Source organism: Macaca mulatta, chromosome 10 (genome assembly GCF_049350105.2).
Source record: "Macaca mulatta isolate MMU2019108-1 chromosome 10, T2T-MMU8v2.0, whole genome shotgun sequence".
In the NCBI taxonomy this organism is placed as follows: Eukaryota; Metazoa; Chordata; class Mammalia; order Primates; family Cercopithecidae; genus Macaca; species Macaca mulatta.
In genome coordinates this window covers 89,427,444-89,454,974 of record NC_133415.1, presented here as the reverse complement: position 1 = coordinate 89,454,974, position 27,531 = coordinate 89,427,444, and the positions used below count along the sequence as shown (strand labels likewise).

The window sequence follows — 27,531 nt, the reverse complement described above, 5'->3', positions numbered from 1 at the left end:
ATTTTATTTTATTTTAATAAAGAGACTATCTCAAAAAAAAAAAAAAAGAAAGAAAAGAAAAGAAAAGAACAAGGGTACAGAGAGGCGGTCAGGCAATCCATAGCCAGGTCCATAGCCAGCAGCTATTCACGACCGGGGCAGATGCATTTAAAAGCTGTTTCCTGAATGAGACTATAATAAGAAAGGTGGATGTCCTTAGATCATGTTCCCAACTTCAGAGAAGGGGCCCTTGCCACATTATCCCGCAGTTCACTTTCATTATCTAGAGTGCTTGCTCACTCCAGGGCTCATTTGAAGCTTGATGCAGAAGACACTTTTGGTTTCAGTTCCTTTTATTTTTTTTGAGACAGAGTCTCGCTCTGTCGCTCAGGCTAGAGTGCAGTGGCGCGATCTCGGCTCACTGCAACCTCCACCTCCGTGGTTCAAGCGATTCTCTTTGCCTCAGCCTCCTGAGTATTTGGGATTACAGGGGTGTGCCACCACACCCACCAATTTTTGTATTTTTAGTAGAGACAGGGTTTCACCATGTTGGCCAGGCTGGTCTCCAACTCCTGACCTCAAAAGTGATGTACCCACCTCAGCCTCCCAAAATGCTGGAATTACAAGCATGAGCCACTGCGCCCAGCCAATGTGAATTATATATTAAACTTACTTTGAAAAGGCGTAACAGCACGAGCCTATTCTGCTGAGCTCCAGAGCCAAGTGTGCAGTTTGAGAGATACTAAGAGAGAAGTGGGGGAAAATCAGGACCATGGGTGAATGGCTAAGGGAGTTGAGGCTCTTTAATCTGGGAAACTTGAGTGGGGAGGCTCTCTCTCGAAATTCCTAGAGAATGACCTGTAGAAGACCAGACATCCTCTATCCAGGTGTACTGGGGAGAAATTAAGATTTCGTTCACGAAAAGAAACTTCTTGTGCTTAGCTCGTAGCAGTGTTCTAGACAGCTAGATGATAATACATTAGTGGTCACTATATATAACTGCCCACTATATTAATTCAGATAGGTTCTGGGCAGACCTGAGTGACCCTGAAGGAAAACATAATTGAATTTGAATTATAGCTCCATATTTATATGGGCTATATGAGTTCAGGCAAGCATCTTTTTTTTTTTTTTTGAGACGGAGTCTTGCTCTGTGCCCCAGGCTGGAGTGCAGTGGCGCGATCTCAGCTCACTGCAAGCTCCGCCCCCCGAGTTCACGCCATTCTCCTGCCTCAGCCTCCCAAGTAGCTGGGACTACAGGCGCCCACCACCACGCCCGGCTAGTTTTTTGTATTTTTTTAGTAGAGACGGGGTTTCACGGTGTTAGCCAGAATGGTCTCGATCTCCTGACCTTGTGATCCGCCCGTCTCGGCCTCCCAAAGTGCTGGGATTACAGGCTTGAGCCACCGCGCCCGGCCATCAGGCAAGTATCTTAAATCCCTACTCAATTACTCTCTTAAAAAAAAAAAAAAGGGGTCTCAGTCACCCAGGCTGGAGTGCAGTGGTCCAATCACAGCTCACTACACCCTCAAACTCCCATGCTTAGGTGATCCTCCAGCCTCAGCCTTGGAGTAGCTGGGACTGTAGGCACAAACCACAGCCCACTCAGTTTCTTTACCTGGGGCATCTCAATTCCATGTGTGTATACAAACATTAAGCAACTGGGGCCGGGCACAGTGGCTCACGCCTGTAATCCCAGCACTTTCGGAGGCCGACGTGGGCAGATCATGAGGTCAGGAGATCATCCTGGCCAACATGGTGAAACCCCGTTTCTACTAAAAAATACAAAAAATTAGCCGGGCGTGGTGGCGCACGCCTGTAGTCCCAGCTACTTGGGAGGCTGAGGTAGGAGAATCGCTTGAACCTGGGAGGTGGAGGTCACAGTGAGCCGAGATTGCGCCACTGCACTCCAGCCTGGCGATAGAGAGACTCTGTATCAAAAAAAAAAAAGAGAGATCGAACACAGCACAGACCCAGACCCAGGCCCAGGCCCACTCAGCCAAACTCAGTCTCCCACTGTTGCAGACCCTGGTTTTTGTAGTTTGGGCTGCAGTTAGTGTCTTGTCATTTCAGTATGGCAGAAATGTATGAACAGCTAATTTAAGCAAAAAGGGGAATTCACTAGCTTACATAATAGGGAAGTCTAGAGGTAGTCCTGGTTTCAGACATGATTGGAGTTTCCACCTCATAGCTGCTTCTCTCTGTGTTGGGTTCACGCTGCAGTTGTGCTCATTTCTTACCGAGAGAGGGGGAGGACAAAACTGCCAGTTCCTCAAGGTTATATCCTCACCACTTAGCAACCCCAAAGCTTAACTGTTGATCCCAGGGAAGACTGGCTCAATGTGGGATGCAAAGGCCCCCTTTACCCTGAGTTGAATGGGATACAGAATGGAGCTGGTGAAAGGGAATGGGGGTACAGCGTGCACAGAACTCACAGCTGGCTACTAGAGAGAGTAAAAGATGTAAAGCAAAGTAGGAAGCCAGTAACTGCCTTGTCTTCAAGCCTGGGCCCTGAGCCCTGGTGGATCAATCATCAAGAACCCTGTTTCTGCTTAAAAAAACAAAACAACAATTTTATTTGACAAAAGACAAAAAAGTTATTTACAGTAGTTTTTGCTCAAATAATTCAATGGGACAACTGTGCTTCTCCTCCAGGTTTATCTTACAACCAAACCCAAGCAGAGTCTGCCCCACACCAACACCCCACTTTACATAATGGGGGAATGCCAACCAGAATTCAGCAGCATGGCTCCCTCACCCCTCACCACCCTCTGTTGCTCAGTGCACTGTGGGGAGGGAAAATCCCACCTCAGACCAGTACACTTCCAGAGTTCCCTACTACAGGCATCCTGCAGCAGTTGCACCAGACCAGGGCTCACTGACAGGGCTGGGATGGAAAAGGCTGGGCAAATGGCAGCTTCAGTTAACCTGGACGCAGCCATGTTCATTCTTCCGCACTGGGCCTCAGGAGGGTGAGGATCCCTGATCCCCCTGGGGCACACGGGGAGAGGGCACGGGAGGAAGAAGCCAGAGGGAGGCAACACAGAGAGCCCAGGAAACTTGCCCACCTAGAGAGAGCAAAGCTCCCTCTCCTTCAGCAATCCATTCCCACTCCAGCAACAGATGGGCGACTCAGAAGTTGGGGAGCCTCTGTGATGGCTTCAGGGATCTTCCAAGAAAGTACAGAACACATGTTACTGTCTTTCTCCTGGCTAGGCCCACCCAAGTTAGTCAGTATCCAGGAACCTCTCTTCTCCTTGTGCCTGACCTGGTGATTTCAGGAAACTAAAGGCTGCGGTACTGATCTATCTTTTGGCCCAGTGACGTTATTCAGGACAAAAATATTTTGGCTAGCAATAACCTAGGATTAGTGTTTCTTAGGATACATAAAGATGGGACATATTGCTGTTGAACACTGTCAGCAATGAAACAGCAAAAGAGGCTGGGCGCGGTGGCTCACGAGGTCAGGAGTTCAAGACCAGCCTGGCCAAGATGGTAAAACCCCATCGCTACTAAAAATACAAAAATTAGCCGGGCATGGTGGCGGCGCCTATAATCCCAGCTACTCGTGAGGCTGTGGCTGCAATGAGCCAAGATCGCACCACTGCACTCCAGCCTGGGTGACAGAGTGAGACTCTATCTCAAAAAAACAAAAAACAAAACAGCAAAAGAAAAAATGGGGGAGAGGGAGGAGCATAAGACCAATTGTGATCTGTTCACTGGGCAGGGGCCCCTGTAACTCTAATTTAAAGGAAGCTGAAACAAAGACAATCCCAGCTAGCAGGCTTCTAACCCTTTTCCAGCCCCAGCCTTCTCTGAAGGCAGTTCCCTGGCAGCAGTGGACACTATTCCTGCTTTCCCCAGATAGTTTCCTGCCACCATTGTGGGAAAGGCTGCCTCTTTGGAGGACTTCCTGACCAGCAGATGGCTCACTTCTCTCCCAAGTAGGAGGTGCTGGGAGCTTCTGACATAGGGCCCCTCTAATCCAAGTTCCTAAAAGAATTCAAAACTCAGGCTGCAGGGCAAAAATGTTCAAGAACAAAGGGAAAAACATTAAAGAAAAAAAAAAATCCATCACTTCAGTCTAGTTTACTCCCCCCACCCCCCAAAACACTACAATAAAAAAGAAAAGAAAAACCAAACACCTTTTGATCTTACCATCCTTCTCTGCTAGGTACCTAGAAAGTTGAGTCAGAGTCTGCTGGACTGCCCCCTGCTGTGGCTTTCTACCCTTCTGTGCCTGTGGCAGAAAAGTCAATGCGCTCATATGGGTTTTTTTTTCCCTGCCTTTTTTTGGGTAAACCAAACCAACGATAAAACCACCATTTGGAATTTCACACTACTACAGAGACTTAGCTGGCCCCCAAAATAAAAATATTCCTTTCTTGCAAAACAATCCCCAGTGGCAGTGGTGGGTCCTTCCCAGCTCACTATAACGCTATCATGCAGTGCACTCTCGTTCCCCACACCTGGGCTAACTACTGCCGTGAATGCAAACCACAGCAAAAAAGGGAAAAAGAAAACAGTTTAGCAAAAATCTAAACATTCAACTGGAGTCGGTTCTGTTACATCCACTGGGTTCCTCTTTTCTTTTGTTCATGCATATGAACTTGGAATGTCCATACCTGGCTTGACAGAAACAGCACAGGGGCAGCTTGGACCCAACATAGGACTGAACTTGGCAGCTTTCCTGAGCCCAGCCCAGGAAACCAGGCTGGAACAAAGGTGTCCCAGGGATTTTCTGGAGAAGCAGCAGCAGCATCAGCACCATGCTTGTCTCCGATCTCTTGGTCTCATCACTGAGGGGAGGCCTGGAGAAACGGCAGAGTCAGCAGAGGAGAGAGCCCCCATCACAGTGCAGTGGTGCCAGCTGGCGTCTTCCTGCTGAAGACCTCTGGACAGAGGAGATGATCCCAATGTTTGGCAGTGATCCATAGAAAACCCTCTGTATGAAAGGGAACCAAAACGGAAACCCAGGACAGCTGGCTTGAGCCTTGAGCACCCTTGTTGGCAGATGCCTACTGGGGATTTTCAGAGACTAAAGGGATGGGAGTGTGTAGTAATGAGAGTGATGGGTCCTGCTGCTTCTGAAGCTCCATCTCAGCAGCCCTCTGTAGCGCCACCTCCACCAGCAGCTGGAAGCTGCTGAAGTCCTCTTTGTCCTGCTCTGGGGGTGTGGGTGGTGGCGTGTTGAAGAGTCCACCTGTGGGGCTTCCAGCCTCAGCCCTGGTCAGCAGGGTAAGTGTGCTACCAGGGGTCACCAGGGGCTTGGGAGACTCCAGCTCCCCACGTGGGAAAGGGGCTGCTGGCTTTTCTCCCTGGCCTGAGTGAAGTGGCATGGAGCACACAGACAGGGAGAGCACATTGGTGGGGGCTGGGACAGACACCGCCAGCACAGAGGGGCTGCTGCCACGGGGGAGGGCCACATCTGAGGCCTTACCCCCGCGGCGGGAAATGGTAAACTGATTAGGGTCTTTGCCATCCTTCCGAAGCATGTCTGGGAGAAGCCGCCGCCGGGCATTGATGAACCAGTTACATATCTGGAATGAATATACAAGACCGATCAGTTCGCTCAATCAAAAACAGCTATGGGCTGGGCGCAGTGGCTCACGCCTGTAATCCCAACAATTTGGGAGGTCAAGGCGGGAGGATTGCTTAAACTCAGGAGTTCAAGACCAGCCTGGGCAACACAGGGAGACCCTGTTTCTACAAAAGAAGTTAGCCAGGTGCAGTGGTGCGCCCCTGTGGTTCCAGCTACCTGGGAGGCTGAGGTCGGAAGATCGCTGGAGCCCAACAGGTGGAAGCTGCAGTGAGCTATGATCGTACCACTGTATTCCAGCCTGGGCAACAGAACAAGACCCTGTTTCAAAACAAACCAAAACAAACAACTATGAAGCATGTCCTAGGACCTGGGAACACAGCAGAAAACACAGAAGTTAATAGTAGGAAAAGAGAGTTAAATAAGAACACACACCAGCCTGGCCAACATGGTGAAACCCTGTCTCTACTAAAAATAGAAAAATTAGCTGGGCATGGTGGCAGGCACCTGTAATCCCAGCTACTTAGGAGGCTGAGGCAGGAGACTTGCTTGAACCCAGGAGGACGAGGTTGCAGTGAACCAAGATTACATCACTGCCCTCTAGCCTGGGTGACAGAGCCAGTCTCAAAAAAGCAAACAAACAAAAACTTCATGTGGCTGGAGCTTAGAGTGGTAACTGAAGGCTACCTCTTAGCAGGAGGATTTGCTTCTTTATTGTTAAGGGTACTGAGGAGCTATATAAGGGTTTGACGTAAGGAGCAACATGTGGAGAACAGACTGGAAGCAGGGAGACGGGGTACTGCTAGTAGTTCAGGTTACATTGAGGGAGGTGGCGAGAGGACAAATGTTTGCTGCGTTTAGGATATTGGAATGGCAGGACCTGCTGCCTGGGTGGATGAAGAAGAAGAGAGGGATTGATGCTAAGGGCAACTCATTCCCAAGTTTGTAGTGCAGAGTTTCACTGCAGGCCGGAGAAAGCCACAAAGGCACAAGGGAGCTATCAGGAAGAAGGTTATTCTTTATTTTTTCCTTATTATTATTATTTTTTTTGTAGAGATGGGGTTTTAGCATGTTGGCCAGGCTGGTCTCGAACTCCTGACCTCAAGTGATCCACCTGCCTCGGCCTCCCAAAGTGCTGAGATTACAGGCATGAGCCATTGTGCCTGGCCTGGAAGAAAGTCATTCTTATTTCTCAGCAATACCAGGAGTAGTAGCCTCAGCAGAACATGCGCTCAACCAACATCCTTGACTTTTTTCCACATGCTGTTGAGAAAGCTACCACTAACTCTGACCCCATTCCCATCTAGTTGATTGTTTAGAAGTATAAAATTTCTCACCATTAAGTGATATGCATGTGGTTTGGGGGACACCTATAGCACCCTGCCCCCTATCTCTGGACGCTCTTGAATAGCCCCCAACTTTACAGCTCTTCAGTCTAGCCTCTTTACTGGTTTCATGTTCTTTCTAAAATGCCATGGCTGTCATTCCTGTTCTAGAAAACTGCCATTTGTCTCCTACTGCCTACACGATAAGTCCAGACTCCAGAGCCTGGACATGAAGACCCTCCCCTGGCTGGGCACGGTAGCTCACACCTGTAATTCCAGCCTTTGGGAGGCTGAAGCAGGCAGATCACTTGAGCCCAGGGGTTCGAGACCAGCCTGGGCAACATGGTGAAACCACATCTCTACAAAAACACAAAAAATTAGCTATTGTGATGGCACGTGCCCTATAGTCCCAGGAGGCTGAGGTCAGGGAGGCCGAGGCTGCAGTGAGCCATGATCATGCCCGTGTACTCCAGCCTGGAGAGTCAGGCTGGATGCTGTAGCTCACGCCTGCAGTCCCAGTACTTTGGGAGGCCAAAGTGGGCAGATGGCTTTCGCTCAGGAGTTCCAGACCAGCCTGGTCAACATGGCAAAACCCTGTGTCTACAAAAAGTACAAAAATTAGCTGGGTATGGTGGTGTGTGTCTGTAGTCCCAGCTACTTGCAAGCCTGTGGTGACAGGATCAATTGAGCCCAGGAGGTTGAGGCTGCAGTGAGCTGTGACTGTGCCACTGTACTCCAGTCTGGGTGACAGCGTGAGACCTCGTCTCAAAGGCAAAAATGTCGGTCAAGTGCGGTGGCTCACGCCTGTAACCTCAGCACTTTGGGAGGCTGAGGTGGGCGGATCACGAGGTCAGGAGACCAGCCTGGCCAACACAGTGAAACCCCGTCTCTACTAAAAATACAAAAATAAGCCGGGTGTGGTGGCGCGTGCCTGCAGTCCCAGCTACTTGTGGGGGCTGAGGCAGAATTGCTTGAACCCAGGAGGCGGAGGTTGCAGTGAGCCGAGAACATGCCATTGCGCTCCAGCCTGGGTAACACAGTGAGACTCCATCTTAAAAAAAAAAAAAAAAGTTACAGCTTCTCACCTTCCTGCTGCTCTTCAAGGCTTCTTGCTGATTCAAATTATCATTTGAGTGCCTGCTATATTGGGCCCAGTTCTTGGTGCTGGGATGCCTTTGTGAATTAAACAGACATGCACGCCAACCTGTGGAGCTTACAGTGCACCTAGTCATGGAGACTGACAACAACTAGGTGAATAACCACCAATAAGTGCCAAAAAGGAAACAGAAATAAAGGTGGGGGGGGTTATAAAGATAAGAGAAACTTCCATGGCTAAGGGTTTTGGAAGGCTGAGATGTAAGGATAAGGAAGAGCCAGCCATATAGAAAGCTAAGAATGTTCTAAACCATTCCAAGGAAAGGCCCTGTCCGTGGGGTTCTCATCTGCCCTCCTTCACCTCTATGGTCCTCCAAAACAGCTCAACCGAGGCAGGAAAGGGTTGGCTTAAGGAACCGGTGAATGGTAGCTCAGGAGCTCAGAGGTGGGCAGGGCTGACAACCAGGCCAGAGCACCATGGAAAACCATTAAATGGTCTAAACGGTGGCTTGACTGAAATTTCACACTCTAGGTCCTTCTTCTGGTCCTGTCTTTTCTCCTACCCTAGCTAACTGCAGCTGCATCTATTTCACAGGTGACTCAAAGACAGCACCAGGCTGTCAGGCTGGAAGGCTCACAGGCAGGGCAGAGCCAGAGGCTTCTGTGGCCCTTCTCTCCCATTCCATTCCAGCCAGGAGGGGCCCTGGCCCTGGGGTTCTTACTGCTCCTCTTCACCACTATGGTGCTCCAATGCACACACATACCAACAGGCTTCGGTGACGCTGGCTGAGCCAAATCCTGCTAGAGCTGTGGGAAAACCCTAAAGAGAGGAAGGGCTTAGCAGTGTGTGTGCCTGTAGTCCCAGCTACTCAGGAGGCTGAGAGAACTGCCTGAACCCAGGAGGCAGAGGTTGCGGTGAGTTGAAATCGCAACACTGCACTCCAGCCTGCGCAACAGAGCAACTCTATCTCAAAAAAAAAAAAAAAAAAAAAAAAAAAAAGGAAGGGCTGAACAGCTGGGTGGGATGAAGGAAGGGGACAAACTTATTCAAACACCTTTGATAGCAGTATCATGCCAGCCCCACCTGCATTATGTTTAATCTGCATACAACCTGAAGAGTAGAGGGCAATGTCCCAAAAGTACTAGAGAGAACCGAGCTCAAAGAGAAGAAAGCCCTTGTGCAGTCACACATCCTCCCAGTGCAGAGCTGGGATTTAAAATGAGGCCTCCTGGCTTTAGGGCTTCCACTGCTTTGCTGTGCTGTCTTTTTTTTTTTTTTTTTAAAGACAAGGTCTCACTCTGTCACCCAGGCTGGAGTGCAGTGGTGCAATCACAGCTTACTGCAGCCTTGACCTCCTGGGTTTAGGTAATTCTCCCACCTCAGCCTTCCGAGTAGCTGGGACCACAGACGTGTGCCACCACGCTCAGGTAGTGTTTTTTTTTTCTTTTTTGTAGAGATGGGGTTTCACCACATTGGCCAGGCTGGTCTTGAACTCCTGGATTCAAGCAATCTGCCTGCCTCAGCCTCCCAAAATGCTGGGATTACAGGTATGAGCCATAGCACCCAGCCAGCTTTGCTGTGTCTTTCCAGAGGAACAAAGGGGATAGCTGAGTAATAAACATCATAATCCTGATAGCAAACATTTGAACACAAAACACCTCAGGTGCTATTTTTTTTTTTTTTTTTTTTTTTGAGACAGAGTCTCATTCTGTTGCCCAGACTGGAGAGCAGTGGCTCACTGCAACCTCTGCCTCCTGGGTTCAAGTGATTCTCCTGCCTCAGCCTCCCGAGTAGCTGGGATTACAGATGCCTGCCACCATGCCTGGCTAATTTTTTTTCTTTGTATTTTTAGTAGAGACGGGGTTTCACCATGTTAGCCAGGATGGTTTCCATCTCCTGACCTTGTGATCCACCCACCTTGGCCTCCCAAAGTGCTGGGATTACAGGCGTGAGCCACTGCGCCCGGCATTTTTTTTTTTTTTAGTAGAGATGGGGTTTCTCCATGTTAGTCAGGCTGGTCTCGAACTCCTGAACTCAGGTTTCTGCTCACCTCAACCTCCCAAAGTGTTGGGATTACAGGTGTGAGCCACCATGTCTGGTCTCAGGTGCTATTCACATTTCATATCTAATTATTCATTCAATCTCAGCCTATCAGACAGGTTATGCTTATCTCCATTGAAGAAACACATCAGAGAGGTTCAGAAACTTGTTCAAGGTCACAAGTGCAAAAGCTGGGTTTGATCCAGACAGCCTGGTTCTGGGCAGCCACCCACTGCCAGCTGAAGAGTGAGAGGGAGGCTTCCTTGCACAAGAGCAGTGCCTGTGGCCTTCTTTCCCTCCCTCCCACAGCTGCCTCCTCCCGTACCTGTGCTGCAGGAGTACACTGCCCCTCTCCACCTCAGCCCTGGATGCAGGGGAAAAATGGTCAGGTCACAGTGACCTGGGTCAAGCAAACTAAGAAGGAGTGTTGTTGAGCAGGCAGTCTCAGGGAAGGAAGCCTGGGCGTTCCTCAGCAGCTGTGTGGACACCTAGCCCCTAAAGGTACCTCCCATTTTGGCTGAGGATTCAGAGAACAGAAAAACACCCCCTCCACACACTCCCCCACAAGACTGTCCTGTCCAGAGCACTTGGCAGCCTAGCATCTGTTTGTTTTGTCTTCTTAGCCCAGAAAAATGCACAGCTGAGGGGCTGGGCAAGGCAAGGCGGGGGAACTGAGTGGCTGCCAGTGCCCTTTCTGCAGCCCCTTCCAGCTGCGCAGCCTGTGCCTAAGTCAGGAAAAGAACCTGTGACTTGTCCCCACTCAAGGTCATGGAGAGATGGTAGGAAGGTCAAAATGAACTCTGTGATGTATGTGGCGTAACATAGGCTGGGGGCCTGAAAGGCTGCTGAGGGACAAGGGAGGAATCACTGTGGCAAATGGGGGTAGGAGGAGCACCAGGAGGCTGACAAGGGCTGTGATGCTAGGAGCAGCAGCTAATGGATGCAGGCACAAACTCTCTCATTTTCATGTCAAGGAAGTGAAGGCACTGAGGCGCCTTTCCCAAACGTCATGGTACCACCATTCATGCTGGGACCGCTATATCCAGGTGCTCTTGAAGGCAGTTCTCTGTATTAGAATCACCTTAGGGGAGATTTTTTTTTTTGAGATGGAGTCTTGCTTCTTCGCCCAGGCTGGAGTGCAACGATACGATCTTGGCTCACTGCAACCTCCGCCTCTCGAGTTCAAGCAATTCTCCTGCCTCAGTCTCCCAAGTAGCTGGGAATACAAGCATGTGACAACATGCCCGACTAATTTTCGTATTTTTAATAGAGACAGGGTTTCACTATGTTGGCCAGGCTGGTCTCAAACTCCTGACCTCAAGTGATCCGCCCCCTTTGGCCTCCCAAAGTGCTGGGATTACAGAGACAGCCACCACGCCCTGCCTGGGGGAGATTTTTAAAAACTGTTAAGATAGTGATTTCCCCTCTGGCTTTATTGATCTAGTGGGGGTGAGGGGTGGAGTCGGGTGTTTTCAGACCAGCTACCCAGAAAGTCTGGCCACCCAGGCTTAGGAACCAATGGTTTAGCCTACTGGTTACTTGTCCTTGCAGGCCAAGCCCTTTATTTAAGCCAAAAAGCTTACACAGAAGCTGAAAAAAAAATACAGACAGATGAAAGGCCTTGAGATGAGGAAAAACAGAAGTTGCTTGGGGGAGGAATCAGAGGGCAGCTAGCTTTGGAGTCAGAAAAGAGCAGCTCCTACATCCCTGGCTGCCCTGGGGGTAGGCCAGGACACCCCTCCCCCACAGCTGACCACTACAGCCTCTGCACCAGGCCTCTTTCTCACCCAATAGCCCTTGCCAGGGGGACGGCTGCCTTGCCCTGGTGTTGGCTTTGGGAAGACTTCCCTCAGGAAGCTGCATATGAAAGCAGTCCCGACAGCCAGGAAGTAATGGGAAGGTACCCATCTTACTACTGTGTACCCCAGCACAGAGTCCCGGGCTGGGCACGTGGTATATCCCCAACCGTTGTTACAGTAAAGGAATGGGGCCCAGAATCCTGCCAGGTAGTCATAGATCTAGTCCAACCAATAAATTGGGCTTAGAGGATGTCAGAGGGACCCGTGAAAATCCTTTACAAAAGACTTCTTTTTCCCTAACCCTCCCAACTACCTAGCCCCAGGCAAGTACCAGCAAACCAGTTAGTTAAGTGACTCATTGACTTGCTAATGAATCGCTCCTGGGGCGGGGGTTAAAGGAGACAATCAAAAGAGATGCCCCCAGGGAGAGAGAAAACAAGCTAGGAAAATGTTGATACTTGTTCAAGCCAAATGACTGGTGCTGGTGGTTGATTATTATATTCTCTTACTTTTGTGTTTTTTTTTTTTTTTTTTTTAAAGACAGAGTCCCACTCTGTCGACCAGGCTGGAGTGCAGTGGTGTGATCTCGGCTCCCCGCAACCTCCAACACCCCCAGGTTCAAGTGATTCTCCTGCTTCAGCCTCCTGAGTAGTTGGGACTATTTTTAGTAGAGACGGAGTTTCACCATGTTGGCCAGACTGGTCTCCAACTCCTGGCCTCAAGTGATATACCCGCTTCAGCCTCCCAAAGTGTTGGGATTACAGGCGTGAGACACTGTGCCTAGTGTTTTTCTTTTTCTTTTTTTTTTTTTTTGAGATGGAGTTTCACTCTTGTTGCCTAGGCTGGAGTGCATGGCGCGATCTCGGCTCACCGCAACCTCCATCTCCTGGGTTCAAGTGATTCTCCAGTCTCAGCCTCCAGAGTAGCTGGGACTACAAGCATGTGCCACCATACCCAGCTAATCTTGCAGTTTTTAGTAGAGATGGGGTTTCTCCATGTTGGTCAGGCTGGTCCTGTACTCCTGACCTCAGGTGATCCACTCGCCTCAGCCTCCCAAAGTGCTGGAATTATAGACTGCGCTCAGCTTTTATATTCTTAAAATGTCCTTAATGGAAAATGAAATTTTAAAAAATTAAATACAGGAGGCCGGGCGCAGTGGCTCATGCCCGTAATCCCAGCACTTTGGGAGGCTGAAGCGAGTGAATCACCTGAGGTCAGGAGTTCGAAACCAGCCTGGCCAAGATGGTGAAACCCTGTCTTTACTGAAACTGCAAAAATTAGTTGGGCCTGGTGGCAGGCACCTGTAATCCCAGCTACTCGGGAGGCTGGGCAGGAGAACTGCTTGAACCCGAGCGGCACAAGTTGCAGTGAGCTAAGATTGAGCCACTGCACTCCAGCCTGGGCGACAGAGTGACTCTGTCTCCAAAAAAAAAAAATTAAAAAAATAATAAATACAGGAAAAAATGATGCTCCCAGGCTTTAGGCAATTTTTCATGATTAGGAACCATTACATTTCCTTACTTCTGAGGTCCTGCCTGTTGACCCTTCCAACACTTTATAGTCCTTTTCTGCTACTTCAACATTATTTACTGAGCACCTACCTACTAGATACCAAGCACTAAGCTACATTAGGGCTATAACTATGAACAAAACTAGGTCAGTGCTCTCCACACCTCTAGAATTTGGTGCAGTCTAAAAGCAATTACAGTTTAGTGTCCCAGTGCTCTGACCCCTCTATCTGCTGTGAGAGCACACAGCTCCTTTAGGGGATGGGAGCCTCCTGGTCAGGGATAGGAGGAAAATGGTCTGGGGAGGTGGATCAATGTAGCAGGAATGTGGGGGATCAGGGTTGAGGTTTAAGATGTAGACACGGGCAGGTGATGTCATTAGGTTGGCAAAAGCCATTGAAGGTTTTTTTGTCTTTTTTTTTTTAGATGGACTCTCGCTCTGTTGCCCAGGGTGGAGTGCAATGGTGCAATCTCAGCTCACTACAACCTCTGCCTCCCCAGTTTAAGCAGTTCTCTTGCCTCAACCTCCCAAATAGGTGGGATTACAGGTACCTGCTACCATGCCCAGCTAATTTTTGTTTTTTTTGAGACAGAGTCAGTCTGTTGCCCAGGCTGGAGTGCGGTGGCGCAGTCTCGGCTCATTCCAACTTCTGCCTCCCAGGTTCAAGCGATTCTTCTGCCTCAGACTCCCGAGTAGCGGGGATTACAGGCACACAGCACCACATCTGGTTAATTTTTATATTTTTAGTAGAGACAGGGTTTCGCCATGTTGGCCAGGCTGGTCTCAAACTCCTGACTTCAGGTGATCCACCCATCTCAGCCTCCCAAAATGCTGGGATTACAGGCGTAAGCCACTGCGCTCGGCCTAATTTTTGTATTTTTAGTAGGACAAGGTTTCACGAAGTTGGCCAGGTAGGTCTCCCAACTCCTGACCTCAGGTGATCCACCCGCCTTGGCCTCCCAAAGTGCTGGGATTACAGATGTAAGCCACCGCGCCCAGCCTTTTTTTTTTTAGAGATAGGGTCTCACTCTGTCACCTAGGCTGGAGGGCAGTGGCATGATCATAGCTCACTGCAGCCTTGAACTCCTGGGCTCAAGAGTCTCCCATCCTAGCCTCCCAAAGTGCTGGGATTACAGGCATGAGTTACCCTGCCAGCCCACTGAAGTTTTTTTTTTTTGAGACAGAGTTTTGCTGTTGCCTAGGCTGGAGTGCAGTGGTGCGATCTCACTGCAGTCTCCTCCTCCTGGTTCAAGTGATTCCTGTACCTCAGCCTCCTGAGTAGCAGGAGTTACAGGCATGTGCCACCATGCCCGGCTATTTTTGTATTTTTAGCATTGAAGAGGTTAACCGTGTTAGCCAGGCTGGTGTCAAACACCCAGCCTGGCCTCAAGCGAACCGCCTGCCTTAGCCTCCCAAAGTGCTGTAATTACAGGCACAAACCACCATGCCTGGCCTGAAGGGTTTTAAGTTGGAGAGTGATAAATGATCGTGATTAGATAATGATGGTTTAGACAAGGGTAAGAAAGAAGCCAAAACCCTGAAATATTTAAGGGGTATATGTACAGGAGCTGGTAATTGACCAAATGAGCTGAGGGGAATGAGCTAACTGGGAGGAGTTACCAGAGAGGTGTGCAGCTGGGGCTGACATGGGATTCATGGTCAGTTTCCATCAAGGAGGGCTGGGTGGTCCCCACTGCTCTTAACTCTTGGCATGACTTAGAGCAGGTAGCCACCATGGGTCCCTTCCCTCCAGGGGATGTCCAGTCTCCTTTCCTTAGACTCACATTTCTCCAGGTGAGATCTGTGGATGTGTCACCTTGAGGGGTTCGCTAGTTCTCTAGAAGGATGCTTGGCTTTGGGTTTCCATTTTCATCACCAATAGGAGCATCGGGGCCTAAGGCCATCCAGACCTACTCTACTGAGTCTGTGCCTTTGTCACACCATATCCCGCAGTGCAGTCAGCAAAGCACCACCCGCCATCTTCAGTTAACAGTCAGGTGGAATGTCACGGGTTTTACACTTACCTACTTTGGAAACAGTTTGATTTTTTTTTTTTTTTTTTTTTTTTTTTGAGACGGAGTCTCCCTCTGCCGCCCAGGCTGGAGTGCAGTGGCCGGATCTCAGCTCACTGCAAGCTCCGCCTCCCGGGTTCACGCCATTCTCCTGCCTCAGCCTCCCGAGTAGCTGGGACTACAGGCGCCCGCTACCTCGCCCGGCTAGTTTTTTGTATTTTTTAGTAGAGACGGGGTTTCACCGTGTAGGCCAGGATGGTCTCGATCTCCTGACCTCGTGATCCGCCCGTCTCGGCCTCCCAAAGTGCTGGGATTACAGGCGGTTTTTGTTTTTTAATATACCCAGTTTTGTTTTACCTAAGTGATGTGATAAAAATGATTCAAGTTAACATCTTGAGGGCAGATGGGCCCACGAAAAATATTTTATTTTTTTATTTTTTGAGACAGTTTTGCTCTTGTTGCCCAGGCTAGAGTGCAATGGTGCGATCTTGGCTCACTGCAACCTCCACCTCCCGGGTTCAAGTGGTTCTCCTGCCCCAGCCTCCTGAGTAGCTGGGAATACAGGCATGCGGCACCACGCCCAGCTAATTTTGTATTTTTAGTAGAGACAGGGTTTCACCATGTTGGTCAGGCCAGTCTTGAACTCCTGACCTCAGGTGATTCGCCCGCCTCGGCCTCCCAAAGTATTGGGATTACAGGCATGAGCCACCATTCCTGGCTGAAAAATGTTTTCTTTAAAAAGGATGGGCCAGGCATGGTGGCTCACGCCTGTAATCCCAGCGCTTTGGGAGGTTGAGGTGGATGGATTACTTGAGGCCAGGAGTACAAGACCAGCCTGGCCAGCACAGTGAAACCCCGTCTCTACTTAAAATACAAAAATTAGCGGGGTGCAGTGGCATGCGCCTGCAATCCCAGCTACTCAGGAGGCTGAGGCAGGAGAACCACTTGAACCCAGGAGGCAGAGGTTGCAGTGAGCTGACATTGCACCACTGCACTCCAGCCTGGGTGACAGAGCAAGACTCCATCACACATACACACAAATAAATAAATTAAAGGAGTTAGTAAGTCGGGCGTGGTGGCTCACGCCTGTAATCCCAGCACTTTGGGAGGCCGAGGCAGGCAGACCATGAGGTCAGGAGATCGAGACCATCCTGGCTAACACGGTGAAACCCCGTCTCTACCAAAAATATAAAAAATTAGCCGGGCGTGGTGGCGGGCGCCTGTAGTCCCAGCTACTTGGGAGGCTGAGGCAGGAGAATGGCGTGAACCTGGGAGGTGGAGCTTGCAGTGAGCTGAGATCCGGCCACTGCACTCCAGCCTGGGCGACAGAGCAAGACTCCGTCTCAAAAAAAAAAAAAAAAGAGTATATTTCTCAGGTTTGAGAAAGTGTCCCTGACAAAAAGTAATTCCAATAGAATGTGACAAGTGGTTTGACAGGACAGGATGAGGTGCACTGGGAATATAAGCAGCAGCCCCAAACCTAGGCTGTGGATCAGTCTGGACTCTATCCTGAGGGCAGTAGAGTCTAGGAGTGCCTGGCCCTATCAGATCTGGGCTTTTTTGTTCAAAATAATGGATTAAATGAACAAGGCTGAAGGCAGGGAGACCCGCAAAGAGGCTGTCTACGCACTCCTCGAGGGTAAGAATGTGTCTGGAACCTCTCTGGGATCCCAACTCTGCACAGCCCCATGCTGAGGAGATACGCTGTGAGATGCCATGCACTGCTGGGCACCCAGGGTCAGCCCAAGACTTTGTGCCTTAGGCAGAGACATGAAGCTGAAAACAGTAGAAACACCCACTGTATGCCAAACACTGACCAGTAGCCTTTTTTTTTTTTTTTGAGATGGAGTCTCGTTCTTGTTGCCCAGGCTGCAGTGCAATGCAGCCATCTCGGCTCACCGCAACCTCTGCCTCCCGGGTTCAAGGGATTCTCCTGCCTAAGCCTCCTGAGTAGCTGGGATTACAGGCATGCACCACCACGCCCAGCTACTTTTTTGTATTTTTAGTAGAGATGGATTTTCTACATGTTGGCCAGGCTGGTCTTGAACACCCGACCTCAGGAGATCCACCTGCCTTGACCTCCCAAAGTGCTGGGATTACAGGCATGAGCCACCACACCTGGTCATTTTTTTTTTTTTTTTGAGACATCATCTCACTCCGTCGCCCAGTCTGGAATGCAGTGGTGCAATCACAGCTCACTGCAGCCTCCATCTCCAGGGCTCAAGTAATCCTTCCTCCCACTTTAGCTCCCCAAGTAGCTGAGACTACAGGTATGTACCACCATGCCCAGCTAATTTTTTTGTTTTGTACAGATGGGGTCTCCCTATGTTGCCCAGGCTGGTCTCAAACTCCTGGGCGCATGTGATCCTCCTGCCTTGGTCTCCCAAAGTGCTGGGATTACAGGCGTGAGCCACTGTGCAGGGAGGGCCTGAGTGAGCCTTGAATTCTCCTCTTCCCCTCCTCCCTACACTCATGAAGGTGCTACAATCACCTCTCTTTTTTCAGATGAGGGAATAATGAGGCTCAGAGAGAAGGCAGTGACTTGGCCAAGGTCCAGGCTTCCTCTTGTGGAGAAGATGGAATCTGAGTCAGGATCTGTAACTTTAGAGCTTTTCTCATACAGATACTTGGATTAACCATTGCCCAGAGTATAAAGTCAGGTGACAGGAGTTCTGAGGGCTGAAATACTTACCGTGTCTCTACATGGAAGAAAGATAGGAAGTGGGAAGACGTGGGAGGTTCAGAGGGGATAAGGGAAGGAGGGAGAGACAGCACCAAAGGTTGGAGTAACAAGCTATCAAAGGACAGAGAGGGAGGCCAGGCGTGGTAACTCAAGCCTTTAATCCCAGCACTTTGGGAGGCCGAAGTGGGCAGATGACCTGAGGTCAGGAGTTTGAGACCAGCCTGACCAACATGGAGAAACCCCATCTCTACTAAAAATACAAAAAATTAGCCGGACGTGGTGCCTGTAATCCCAGCTACTCGGAGGCTGAGGCAGGAGAATTGCTTGAACCCGGGAGGCAGAGGTTGTGGTGAGCTGAGATGATGCCATTGCCCTCCAGCCTGGGCAACAAGAGCAAAACTCTGCCTCAAAAAAAAAAAAAAAAAAAAGAAAGGACAGAGGGGGAAAGAGAAACAGGAGAGTTTGGGGGAGAGGTTTGACTGGCTCAGGAAGGGAGCAGTGGGGGCCAGTAGGGCAGGGCTGGGCCTCTGGTGTTAGGCTAACAGGCTACTGTGTGTCTCTAGGAAGGGGAGAAGCAAACTGGAGGCAAAGCAACAGTGGTCCGGGGTCCCCCGCCTCTGCTCCAGGAAAGCAGAACAAAGGCACCTGCGGGTCAGCAGTAGGCGCGATTCAAAGGCGACAATACTTTGCACTCTGATTAAAAGGGGATAAGGCTATCTCTTTTGAGTGTGTTCACGTGCATGGTTTGCAAAGCACTTTCACATCAGTTCTGAATCTATTTGTCACAACAGTTCCACCAGGCAGGGGAGGATTCTGCGCACCCCCTGCTCCTTTACAGATGAGGAAATCAAGACGTGAGGCAGAACTGGATTATGAACACAGAACCTCTGACTTCTGTCCTTTCCTGGATTGTGATTCTGTCCCATCTCTTAACCACACTGCAAATCACAGCTGCCCCTTTCAACCAAGTCGCCGTCCAATACTGCGTTGGGGCAGGGGGCCGAATCCTAGATGCTCGATGCCTTCTCATCTTCCCTTGGCCTCCAAAGTTAATGATGACACCCAGACTTTGACAACATTACATTCCTTGCCTCTTCAGAACTATCCAAAGTCTGGGCCGGGCGTGGTGGCTCACGCCTGTAATCCCAGCACTTTGGGAGGCTGAGGCAGGCGAATCACAAGGTCAGGAGTTCAAGACCAGCCTGGCCAACATGGTAAAACGCTGTCTCTACTAAAAATACAAAAAATTAGCTGGGCATGGTGGCGGGCGCCTGTAATCCCAGCTACTTGGGAGGCTGAGGGAGGAGAATCGCTTGAACCCGGGAAGTGGAGGTTGCAGTGAGCCGAGATCGCACCACTGCACTCCAGCCCAGGTGACAGCACAAGACTCCGTCTCAAAAAAAAGGACTATCTAAAGTCTGAAATTGACCACAGCGACCCTATTTCATTGTCTTCCCTTGAGACAGGGAGAGTTAGGTGTTCTCCCCTAACCCAAGAAGAAACTGAAGCCCAGACAGCGAAAGTGACTGGCCCAAGACCACAGTGAGTCAGTGGCGTGGCTGGAATAGGACTAGAACACAGATCCTCTTACCACCCCCTTATCCAGATCCCCTCCTTACCTGCAGCACTGACAGGTTGGTCTGCCCAGAAAGGCTCAGCTTCTCCTGCTCTGAGGGGTAGGCGTTGTAGCGGTGCAAGTACAGCCAGTCCCGGAGGATCTTCACCGACTCCTTGGGCAGGTTCCCCCTGCGCTTCCTTTTGCCCGTCAGAGAGAGGAGGCCTTCGTCCTCGCCTAGATCACTGTCCGACATGGTGCCTAGGGGGCTGGACCTTGGGTAAACCTGGGACAAGTGACACAGGGGATGGGAACATCATTAGCATGTACTGCCTTTTCCTAGTCTCCAAACATGCTCAGCATTACTTGAGCCTGGGACACCAGAAATGGGGTAATTGCAATTCAGAGTCTCAGGCCATAACATAGCCCAAGCAAGCTAGAAGGTATGAGTCCAAAGTTCTTCCACTTCATGGAACAGGTAGGTGACTAGCAAATGGCAGCTCATTCACAAGCAGGACTCGGACTGGAAATAATTACAGTTTCCACTGAGGTCTACTATTCTCCATGTTCGGTACTGAGCATTTGGTTTTTTCTTTTCTTTTTTTTTGTTTTTGAGACAGGATCTCACTCTGTAGCCAGGCTGGAGTGCAGTGGTACCATCTCAGCTCACTTCAACCTCTGTCTCCTGGGTTCAAGTGATCTCCCACCTCAGCCTCCGAGTAGCTGCGATTACAGGCATGCATCTGGCTAATTTTCTGTATTTTTTGGTAGACACGGGGTTTCACCATATTGGCCAGGCTGGTATTGAACTCCTGGCCTCAAGTGATCTGGCAGCCTGAGCCTCCCAAAGTGCTGGGATTACAAGCGTGAGCCACCATGCCCGGCCTGTACTGAGCATTTTACACGTTATCTCATTTAATTACAATTCCTCAATAAGGGAGAAGCTATTATTATCATCATTTGATAGCTGAGGTAACAGAGAGAGATTAAGACAGCTGCCCAAGGCCAGCGCAGTGGCTCACAAAAAAAAAAAAAAAAAAAATCAGGTGTCATGGTGTGCACCTGTAGGCCCACCTACTTGTGGGACTGAGATAGAATTGCTTGAGCCCAGGAGGTCAAGGCTGCAGTGAACTGTGTTTGTGCCACTGCACTTCAGCCTGGGTAACAATAAAATAAAAAAGGTCTCAAAAAATAAAGGCTGAGCTCGGTGGCTTATGCCTGTAATCCTAGCACTTTGGGAGGCCAAGGCAGGCAGATCACGAGGTCAAGAGCTCGAGACCATCCTGGCCAACATGATGAAACCCCATTTCTACTAAAAAATCAAAAATTAGCTGGGCGTGGTGGCGCGCGCCTGTAGTCCCAGCTATTCCAGAGGCTGAGGCAGGAGAATTGCTTAAACCCGGGAGGCGGAGGTTGCAGTGAGCCGAGATGGTGCCACTGCACTCCAGCCTGGTGACAGAGCGAGAATCCATCTGAACAAAAACAAAACCAAACAAACAAAAGGCCGGGTGCGGTGGCTCACACCTGTAATCCCAGCACTTTAGGAAGCCGGGGCAGGTGGATCACAAGGTCAGGAGTTTGAGACCAGCCTGGCGAATATGGTGAAACTCTGTTGCTACCAAAAAATACAAAAATTTGACAGCTGTGGTGGCAAGCGCCTGTAGTCCCAGTTACTCAGGAGGCTGAGGCAGAATTGCTTGAACCTGGGAGGCAGAGGTTGCAGTAAGCCGAGATCATGCCACTGCACTCCAGCCTGGGCAACACATTGAGACGCCATCTCAAAAAAAAAAAAAAAAAAAAAAAAAAAAGCTGCCCAAGATACCATGGTGGTCAAACGGAGTTACTATGCAACCCAGAAATTTCACTCCTAGATAGTCCAAGAGAAATGAAAACTTGTGTCCACATAAAACCTCATACACACATATTCACAGCAGTATAGGCTGAGGTAGAAGGAATATTTGAACCCAGAAGTTCAAGACCAGCTTGGGCAACATAGTGAGACCTCATCTCTACAAAAAAAATAAAAGTCGTCTATCTTTTCAATGGTTTATTCGCCCATTAAAAAAAGGAATTCATAGCCGAGAGCGGTGGCTCATGCCTGTAATCCCAGCATTTTGGGGGACTGAAGCAGGTGAATCACTTGAGGTCAGGAGTTCAAGACCAGCCTGGCCAACATGGTGAAACCCCATCTCTACTGAAAATACAAAAAAATTAGCTGGGCGTGGTGGTGCAAGCCTGTAATCCCAGCTACTCGGGAGGCTGAGGTAGGAGAATTCCTAGAACCCAGGAGATGGAGGTTGCAGTGAGTGGAGATTATGCCATTGCACTCCAGCTTGGGCAACAAGAGCGAAACTCTGTCTCAAAAAAAAAAAAAAAAAAAGTCAGTCCTGACATATGCTACAATATAGTAGGCCTTGAAAGCATTATGCTAAGGGAAAAAAGCCAGTCATAAGAGACTACATGTTATATGATTTCAGTGATCATAAACTCTATCAAGACAGGGTAGATTAGCTAACTAACAGCTCTGCAATTAGGGCTGTGGAGACAGAATGCTGATAGCTAAAGTGTATGGAGTTTCTTTCTGATGGGGTAAAAACATCCTGGGCCAGGTGTAATACAGGCTCAGGTGTAGTACAGGCTCATGCCTGTAATCCCAATGCTTTGGGAGGCCAAGGCGGGAGGATCCCCTGAGGCCAGGAGTTCAATAGCAGCCTGGGCAACACAAGAAGACCCTGTCTCTACAAAAAATAAAAATTGGGGCCAGGCATGGTGGCTCACACCCGAAATCCCAGCACTTTAGGAGGCTGAGGCGGGTGGCTTACCTGAGGTCAGGAGTTCGAGACCAGCCTGGCCAACATGGTGAAACCCCCGTCTCTACAAAAAATACAAAAAGTGGGTGTGGTGGTGGGCACCTGTAATCCCAGCTATGCAGGGGAGGGCTGAAGCAGAAGAATTGCTTGAACCTGGGAGGTGGAGGTTGCAGTGAGCCGGAATCATGCCATTGCACTCCAGCCTGGGTGACAGAGCGATTCTCTGTCTTAACAAAATAAAAAAAAATTAAAATAAAAAATAAAATAAAATAAAAATTAGCCCAGTATGGTGTGCCAGTAGTCCCAGCTGCTCGAGAGGCTGAGGTGAGAGGATCCCTTGAACCCAGGAGTTCAAGGCTGTAGTGAGCTATGATCGCACCAGTGCATGTCAACTTGGACAATATAGTAAGACCCCATTTTAAAAAATAAAATAATATAAAAAAAAAGCCACATGCTGTGGCTCACACCTATACTCCTGGCACTTTGGGAGGCCAAGGCAGGTAGATCACTTGAGCTTAGTAGTTCAAGACCAGCCTGGGCAACACGGTGAAACCCCATCTCTGCAAAAAAAATACAAAAATTAGTTGAGCATGGTAACACATGTCTGTGGTCCTAGCTACTCTGGGGGCTGAGGTGGGAGAATCGCTTGAGCCTGGAGGCAGAGGTTGCAATGAGATGAGATAACACCACTGTACTCCAGTCTGAGAGGCAGAGCAAGACTCTGTCCCCCCATCCCCCTCAAAAAAAGTCCTAAAATTGACTATAGTGATAGTTGCAAACATACCAAAACCTGCTGATAAGTATACTTCAAATGGGTGAATTGCATGGTATGTGAGTTATATCTCAATAAAGCTGTAACGGAAAAAAATCCCACCCCCAGCTTAGGATACTAAAGTTGGATTTGGACCAGGCGTCTACCCACCTTCTCTTGTGGGCTGTATACTGTACTGCTTCCTAGGTCTCCCAACACCCAGTGAGAACTCCGGAAACTACAGATCACCATGGTCCTGCAGCAGTCCATGTGATATTTAAGGAGCACCTACTGTGTACCTTGCAGTGAGAGAGGTGAGTCATCTCTCTACTGGTTGCTTCTTGGACATTCTCCTTTGTCAGGCCCCTTGGCCTGGTCCTAGACTCAACCACTCAAAATCCAGATGAATGAGCAAGGCCCACCCTCCACTTGGCACTGTAATCCTGGGCAAGGATCCTCCCCTCTCTGGGCTTGAGTCTTGTCTTCACCTGTCAAATGAAGGAAGGATTTTCCCTAGATAACCCAAATCAGCTGCTCAGCCCCTGACAAAGTTCTGTTTCACACATGCAAAAAATATTTTCTTTTTTTTTTTTGAGATGGAGTCTTGCTCTGTAGCCCAGGCTGGAGTGCAGTGGCGCAATCTCGGCTCACTGCAACCTCCGTCTCCTGGGTTCAAGCAATTCTGCCTCAGCCTCCCGAGTAGCTGGGATTACAGGTGTGTGCCACCACACCTAGCTAATTTTTTTTTTTTTTTTTTTAGTAGAGATGGGGTTTTGCCATGTTGGCCAGGCTGGTCTCGAACTCCTGACCTCAGGTGATCTGCCGGCCTCGGCCTCCCAAAGTGCTGGGATTACAGGCCTGAGCCACCGCATCCGGCCAGATTTTCATTTTAAAAGCAAAAGTTCTAGGCCAGGCTGATGCCAGGATCTCAAGGCTCCTCCCTTCTCAGCCTTTTAACAGCTCCCCAGCAGGCCAGCCAACAGACTCTGGCATCTCCCAGGTTTTGTTTCCTCTTCTTGGACCTGCGCCCAGATCTCTGGGCTGGCTAGGCCAGGCTTTCGAGGGAAGGGTCTACCCTTTCAGCCAGGCCACCTGGAGGTGAGACAGGCACTGGTTAGAGGTGCCACCCCTCAGACAGCACCACAGCAGGCGCTTTCTGAGGTCAGACAGACATTTCTAGATGGCCAGGGCAGCTGGGATCCGGGCTCAGTGATGCAGCCCTGGCCGGCTGTGAGAAGTTTACTCAAGGTTAGCTGTACAAATTCCACCCTGGCTGACAGCCAAGTCTGTCTGCAGGGTTCCCCGGGTGGGCCCTGGGGAACAACCTCTCAGCCTACACAAACTTCTCCACCTCGGTAGTTCTGCAACCCAGGGCCATCTATAGGCTGGGAGGTTTCCCACATATGCACCCTACACCGCACCCAGACACACTCAAGCCAGGCAATTAACCAACAGCGCTAGGATAACTGGCCCGGACCCATCGCTCAAGCCCTACAAACCCTAGGGTTTATCACCGACACATACAGCACGCACACGCACAGATTGCAGACCCAGGCCTAGCACGAACAACAGTGACCCACGCAACTAACCCAACTTTTGTACCCGCCCACCCACGAACTCCAACCGACCCGGCCACCCCCAATTTCTCCGACAGGGAAAACTCCAGGCGTCATCACACTAACAATCAGTTCTACCCTCAGTGACCAGTGGCAGCACCCCCTCGACACAACATCCCATGCACCCTCCTACAGACTCCCACGACGCCACCTGCAGCCACTCCCGCACCAACTTTCTGACAACTCCCCTAGCTCGGCCCCGACACTCCCCCCGGCCGCGCACTCACGCCCGCATTCCCAGCAATGCAGACAAAGCGCGCAACCTCCCCCGCGGCCCAGACCGAGTCGGAGCACATGGCTCCCCGGTCGGCGAGGAATCGGCCGGCGCTTGGGGCGCCTGCACCCCACAATACCCTCACCCCTGGCCGACTCCGCGCACCAGCTCCCCGGCGGGCCCGCCATCCCGGTGGGGCGGGGGTTCTGGAAGAAAGAAAACTCACGTGTCTGTCCTGGAGCAGGAAAAAGTTTGGTTCCCACCCCCTTCCCCCGCAGTTCGGGGCTGGCCGACTCTTCGGGGCGCGGGGCCGGCGGAGCGTGCGCGCTCGGCTTTGTGCTCCGAAGTCGGCCCTGAGGGGGAGGGGAGGGGAAGGGAGGGGAGGGGGCTGGGCTCCCACCTCCGCGCCGCCCCCCCACAGCCCTGCGCCCAGACTCCATGTTGGCCGCCCCCTGCCCCGCAGGCTGCGCGCTTCTCCTGCGGAAGGCTCGGCTCACCCTCGGCCTGCCCGAGGGTCCCGGCGCCAACAAACTTTCTCCGGGGCGCCGGCCTCACGCGCCCCGCTTCCTTGGCCCGCCTGGGAGTGACAGATGCCTCAGAGACAGACTTTCCTTTGTTCCAAAGGAAAGGGGAACTCGCGCGGGCTCCCCAGAGCCCCCCCGCTCCGGGCCCTTACCGCGGCCCCCACTCCCAGCTGTCACTCTCGGCCGCCCCCTGCCCGGCTCGGCGGCGGGGGGGCCCTGCCGGCGGTTAGCAACGTGCACTTTTGAAACCAAACAAATCCGCCCCCCCGCGCGCTCACTCAGGTCCGGCGCAGGATCGGCCCTCTCCTGGGGTGGGATCCTATGAAGCTGGGCCCCCCGCCAGGGCCCCGAGCAGGCTTCCTCCCGGGGGCTGGAACAGCCCCCGACCAGCCCCCGGAGCGCAGCGCATTCGGGACTCACAAACACCCCCGAGCTCGCACACCCCCAACCGCACGCGCCAGGACGACGCCCCCTCCCCCGTCCGACTGAGAAAAAGAAACTTTCCAAGTTGTCCGCGCGCCCCCACCCCCATCTGGCCCTCTCCTGCTCCCTGCACTAACTTTTCCGAGAGGCTTTCGGGTCCACGCGGCCTCGGGCACGGCGCCGGGAGTCCCGGCGGGGGGCGGGGGGCCCCGGGGGCGCGCGCAGCGTACCTGCCCGGCCTGACACTCGGCCTGACAGCTCGCGGCTGGAAAGCACCTCGCGGCCTGACGTCAGATCCCCTCTCCTCCCCCCGCGCCCTCCGCGCCCTCCCCCACCCGCCCGGAGGGAGAAAACAAACTTTGTGAGGAGCGCGACAAGCTGCGCCCACCCCCCGCGGGGCGGGCCGAAGGCGCCGAGGGGCTTCGCCCCGCCCAGCGCGCCCGGAGGGGGCGGGGCCGCGGGCACCTTCTTCCTGCGCCCACCCCGCCCTCAGGAATGCTGCATGGCCTCCCCAGAGCGGCGGTGGGAGCCTCAGCCGGGGAGAGCCCGCTCGGGGGCAGGAAGTGGCCCGGCCCTCCTCGTGGAGGGTGTTTCCGGAGCGCCTACTGTGCTCCTCGCCGGAGTGGGGGTCGTTACCCAGGGGGAACTTCTGTAAATCGTAACTTTTGTCATTTCGCGCCCCCCACAAGATGTCCTGCCGGCGGTGCGATTGCTCCCGTTGCTTCGAGGGGAAACTGAGGCCAGTTAGTCCGGGCACTTACCCTCAGCTGGTAAAGGACTGGGCTCTGATGGGGACGCCTGTTATGATCTCAAGGGCCTATAGAGTCTGGGAGGCCGCCTCCGACCTAAACCCAAAAAGCACATGGTCGGGCTCACAGGGGGCGGCCAGAGGTGAAAACTGCCAGTGTTTTGCAGCGACGCTGTGCGGGTCACTTCGTGTATGTCATCCCGTCTCATCCTCGGGTGATGGGGTATGTGTTGTCCTTTGTAAGTCTCTGGCTTGTTCATGAGCCGCAGAGAGGTTCTTGATTGGCTTTTGTCACACAGTCAACCGGTGTCATTCAGCCCAGGTCGGTCGATAGTGAAGCCTGATCCCTTACCCGTTGTGCTCGGCGTTAAACCATCAGTCCAGGAGCTCCCAGAGTTCCTGTCTGGTTTCTTTTTCCTCTTCTGCCGGTTACACCCTACTCCAGAAGGTTTTCCTTGGCCTCCCCCACCCGGGTCAGTACACTCTTCACCCGCTGTCTGCTGTGGGTACCACATACTGTGAAATACCTGTTAACCAATCTCCTAGGGCACCCCCACGCCCCCCAGCCCTGTACCCGGGCACGGCTGGGCCCAGATATCTATCTAGGGCCCCTGAGCTTGTAAATCGCCTTGAAAACAGCTTTTGGTCTTAATGGCCCTTTAGCAAGGGAGAACTCTAGGAACAATACTCGTTAATTTTTCGCAAGCAAGCCTTAAGCCAATCAGAACGCCGATTAAAAGATTGTTAAGGTTTCACCTGGACACCCCATAGAAGCCAAACTTCCTGCAAATGTTAAAAACCTCCTCACAGCAGCGGGTGAAATGTCAGTGGCACTGCCCGTTGCTCTCCATTTCACAGACAGGGAAACTGAGGCCCAGAGTGTGGGTCAGAAACAATTTTCTTGGCCG

General features: G+C 51.3%; 1 protein-coding gene and 5 long non-coding RNA genes across 14 annotated transcripts in view; 5 read left to right on the top strand and 1 right to left on the bottom strand.

Moving 5' to 3' along the window:
• LOC107000414 (uncharacterized) overlaps positions 1-27,531 on the top strand; it is a 62,673-nt gene that overhangs the window by 8,650 nt on the left and 26,492 nt on the right. The window contains exon 3 of the long non-coding RNA XR_013399879.1: positions 23,306-23,412. This is a non-coding gene — a long non-coding RNA (uncharacterized LOC107000414). The remainder of the gene's footprint in view (positions 1-23,305; positions 23,413-27,531) is intronic.
• Positions 705-3,597, top strand: LOC144332140 (uncharacterized). The gene is made up of 2 exons (XR_013399914.1): positions 705-1,152; positions 1,904-3,597. It is a non-coding gene; the product is annotated as an uncharacterized LOC144332140 (long non-coding RNA).
• TGIF2 (TGFB induced factor homeobox 2) lies at positions 2,525-26,338 on the bottom strand. Of its 8 annotated transcripts, none has more exons than XM_077948007.1 (3): positions 26,234-26,338; positions 19,602-19,823; positions 2,525-5,519 (listed from the first exon to the last, which is right to left on the bottom strand). In XM_077948007.1, the coding sequence occupies exons 2-3, from the start codon at positions 19,791-19,793 to the stop codon at positions 4,998-5,000; spliced, it is 714 nt and encodes a 237-aa protein (XP_077804133.1). In that variant the 5' UTR covers positions 19,794-19,823; positions 26,234-26,338; the 3' UTR covers positions 2,525-4,997.
• Positions 6,536-7,750, top strand: LOC144332131 (uncharacterized). Its single transcript, XR_013399905.1, has 2 exons — positions 6,536-7,265; positions 7,677-7,750. It is a non-coding gene; the product is annotated as an uncharacterized LOC144332131 (long non-coding RNA).
• On the top strand, positions 12,565-19,826 carry LOC144332107 (uncharacterized). 2 transcript variants are annotated; one of them, XR_013399875.1, is made up of 3 exons: positions 12,565-12,977; positions 13,680-14,503; positions 19,356-19,826. It is a non-coding gene; the product is annotated as an uncharacterized LOC144332107 (long non-coding RNA). The 2 variants fall into 2 exon arrangements; XR_013399876.1 differs by having other exon boundaries at positions 12,565-12,991.
• LOC144332110 (uncharacterized) lies at positions 19,838-21,316 on the top strand. Its single transcript, XR_013399880.1, has 2 exons — positions 19,838-20,182; positions 21,003-21,316. It is a non-coding gene; the product is annotated as an uncharacterized LOC144332110 (long non-coding RNA).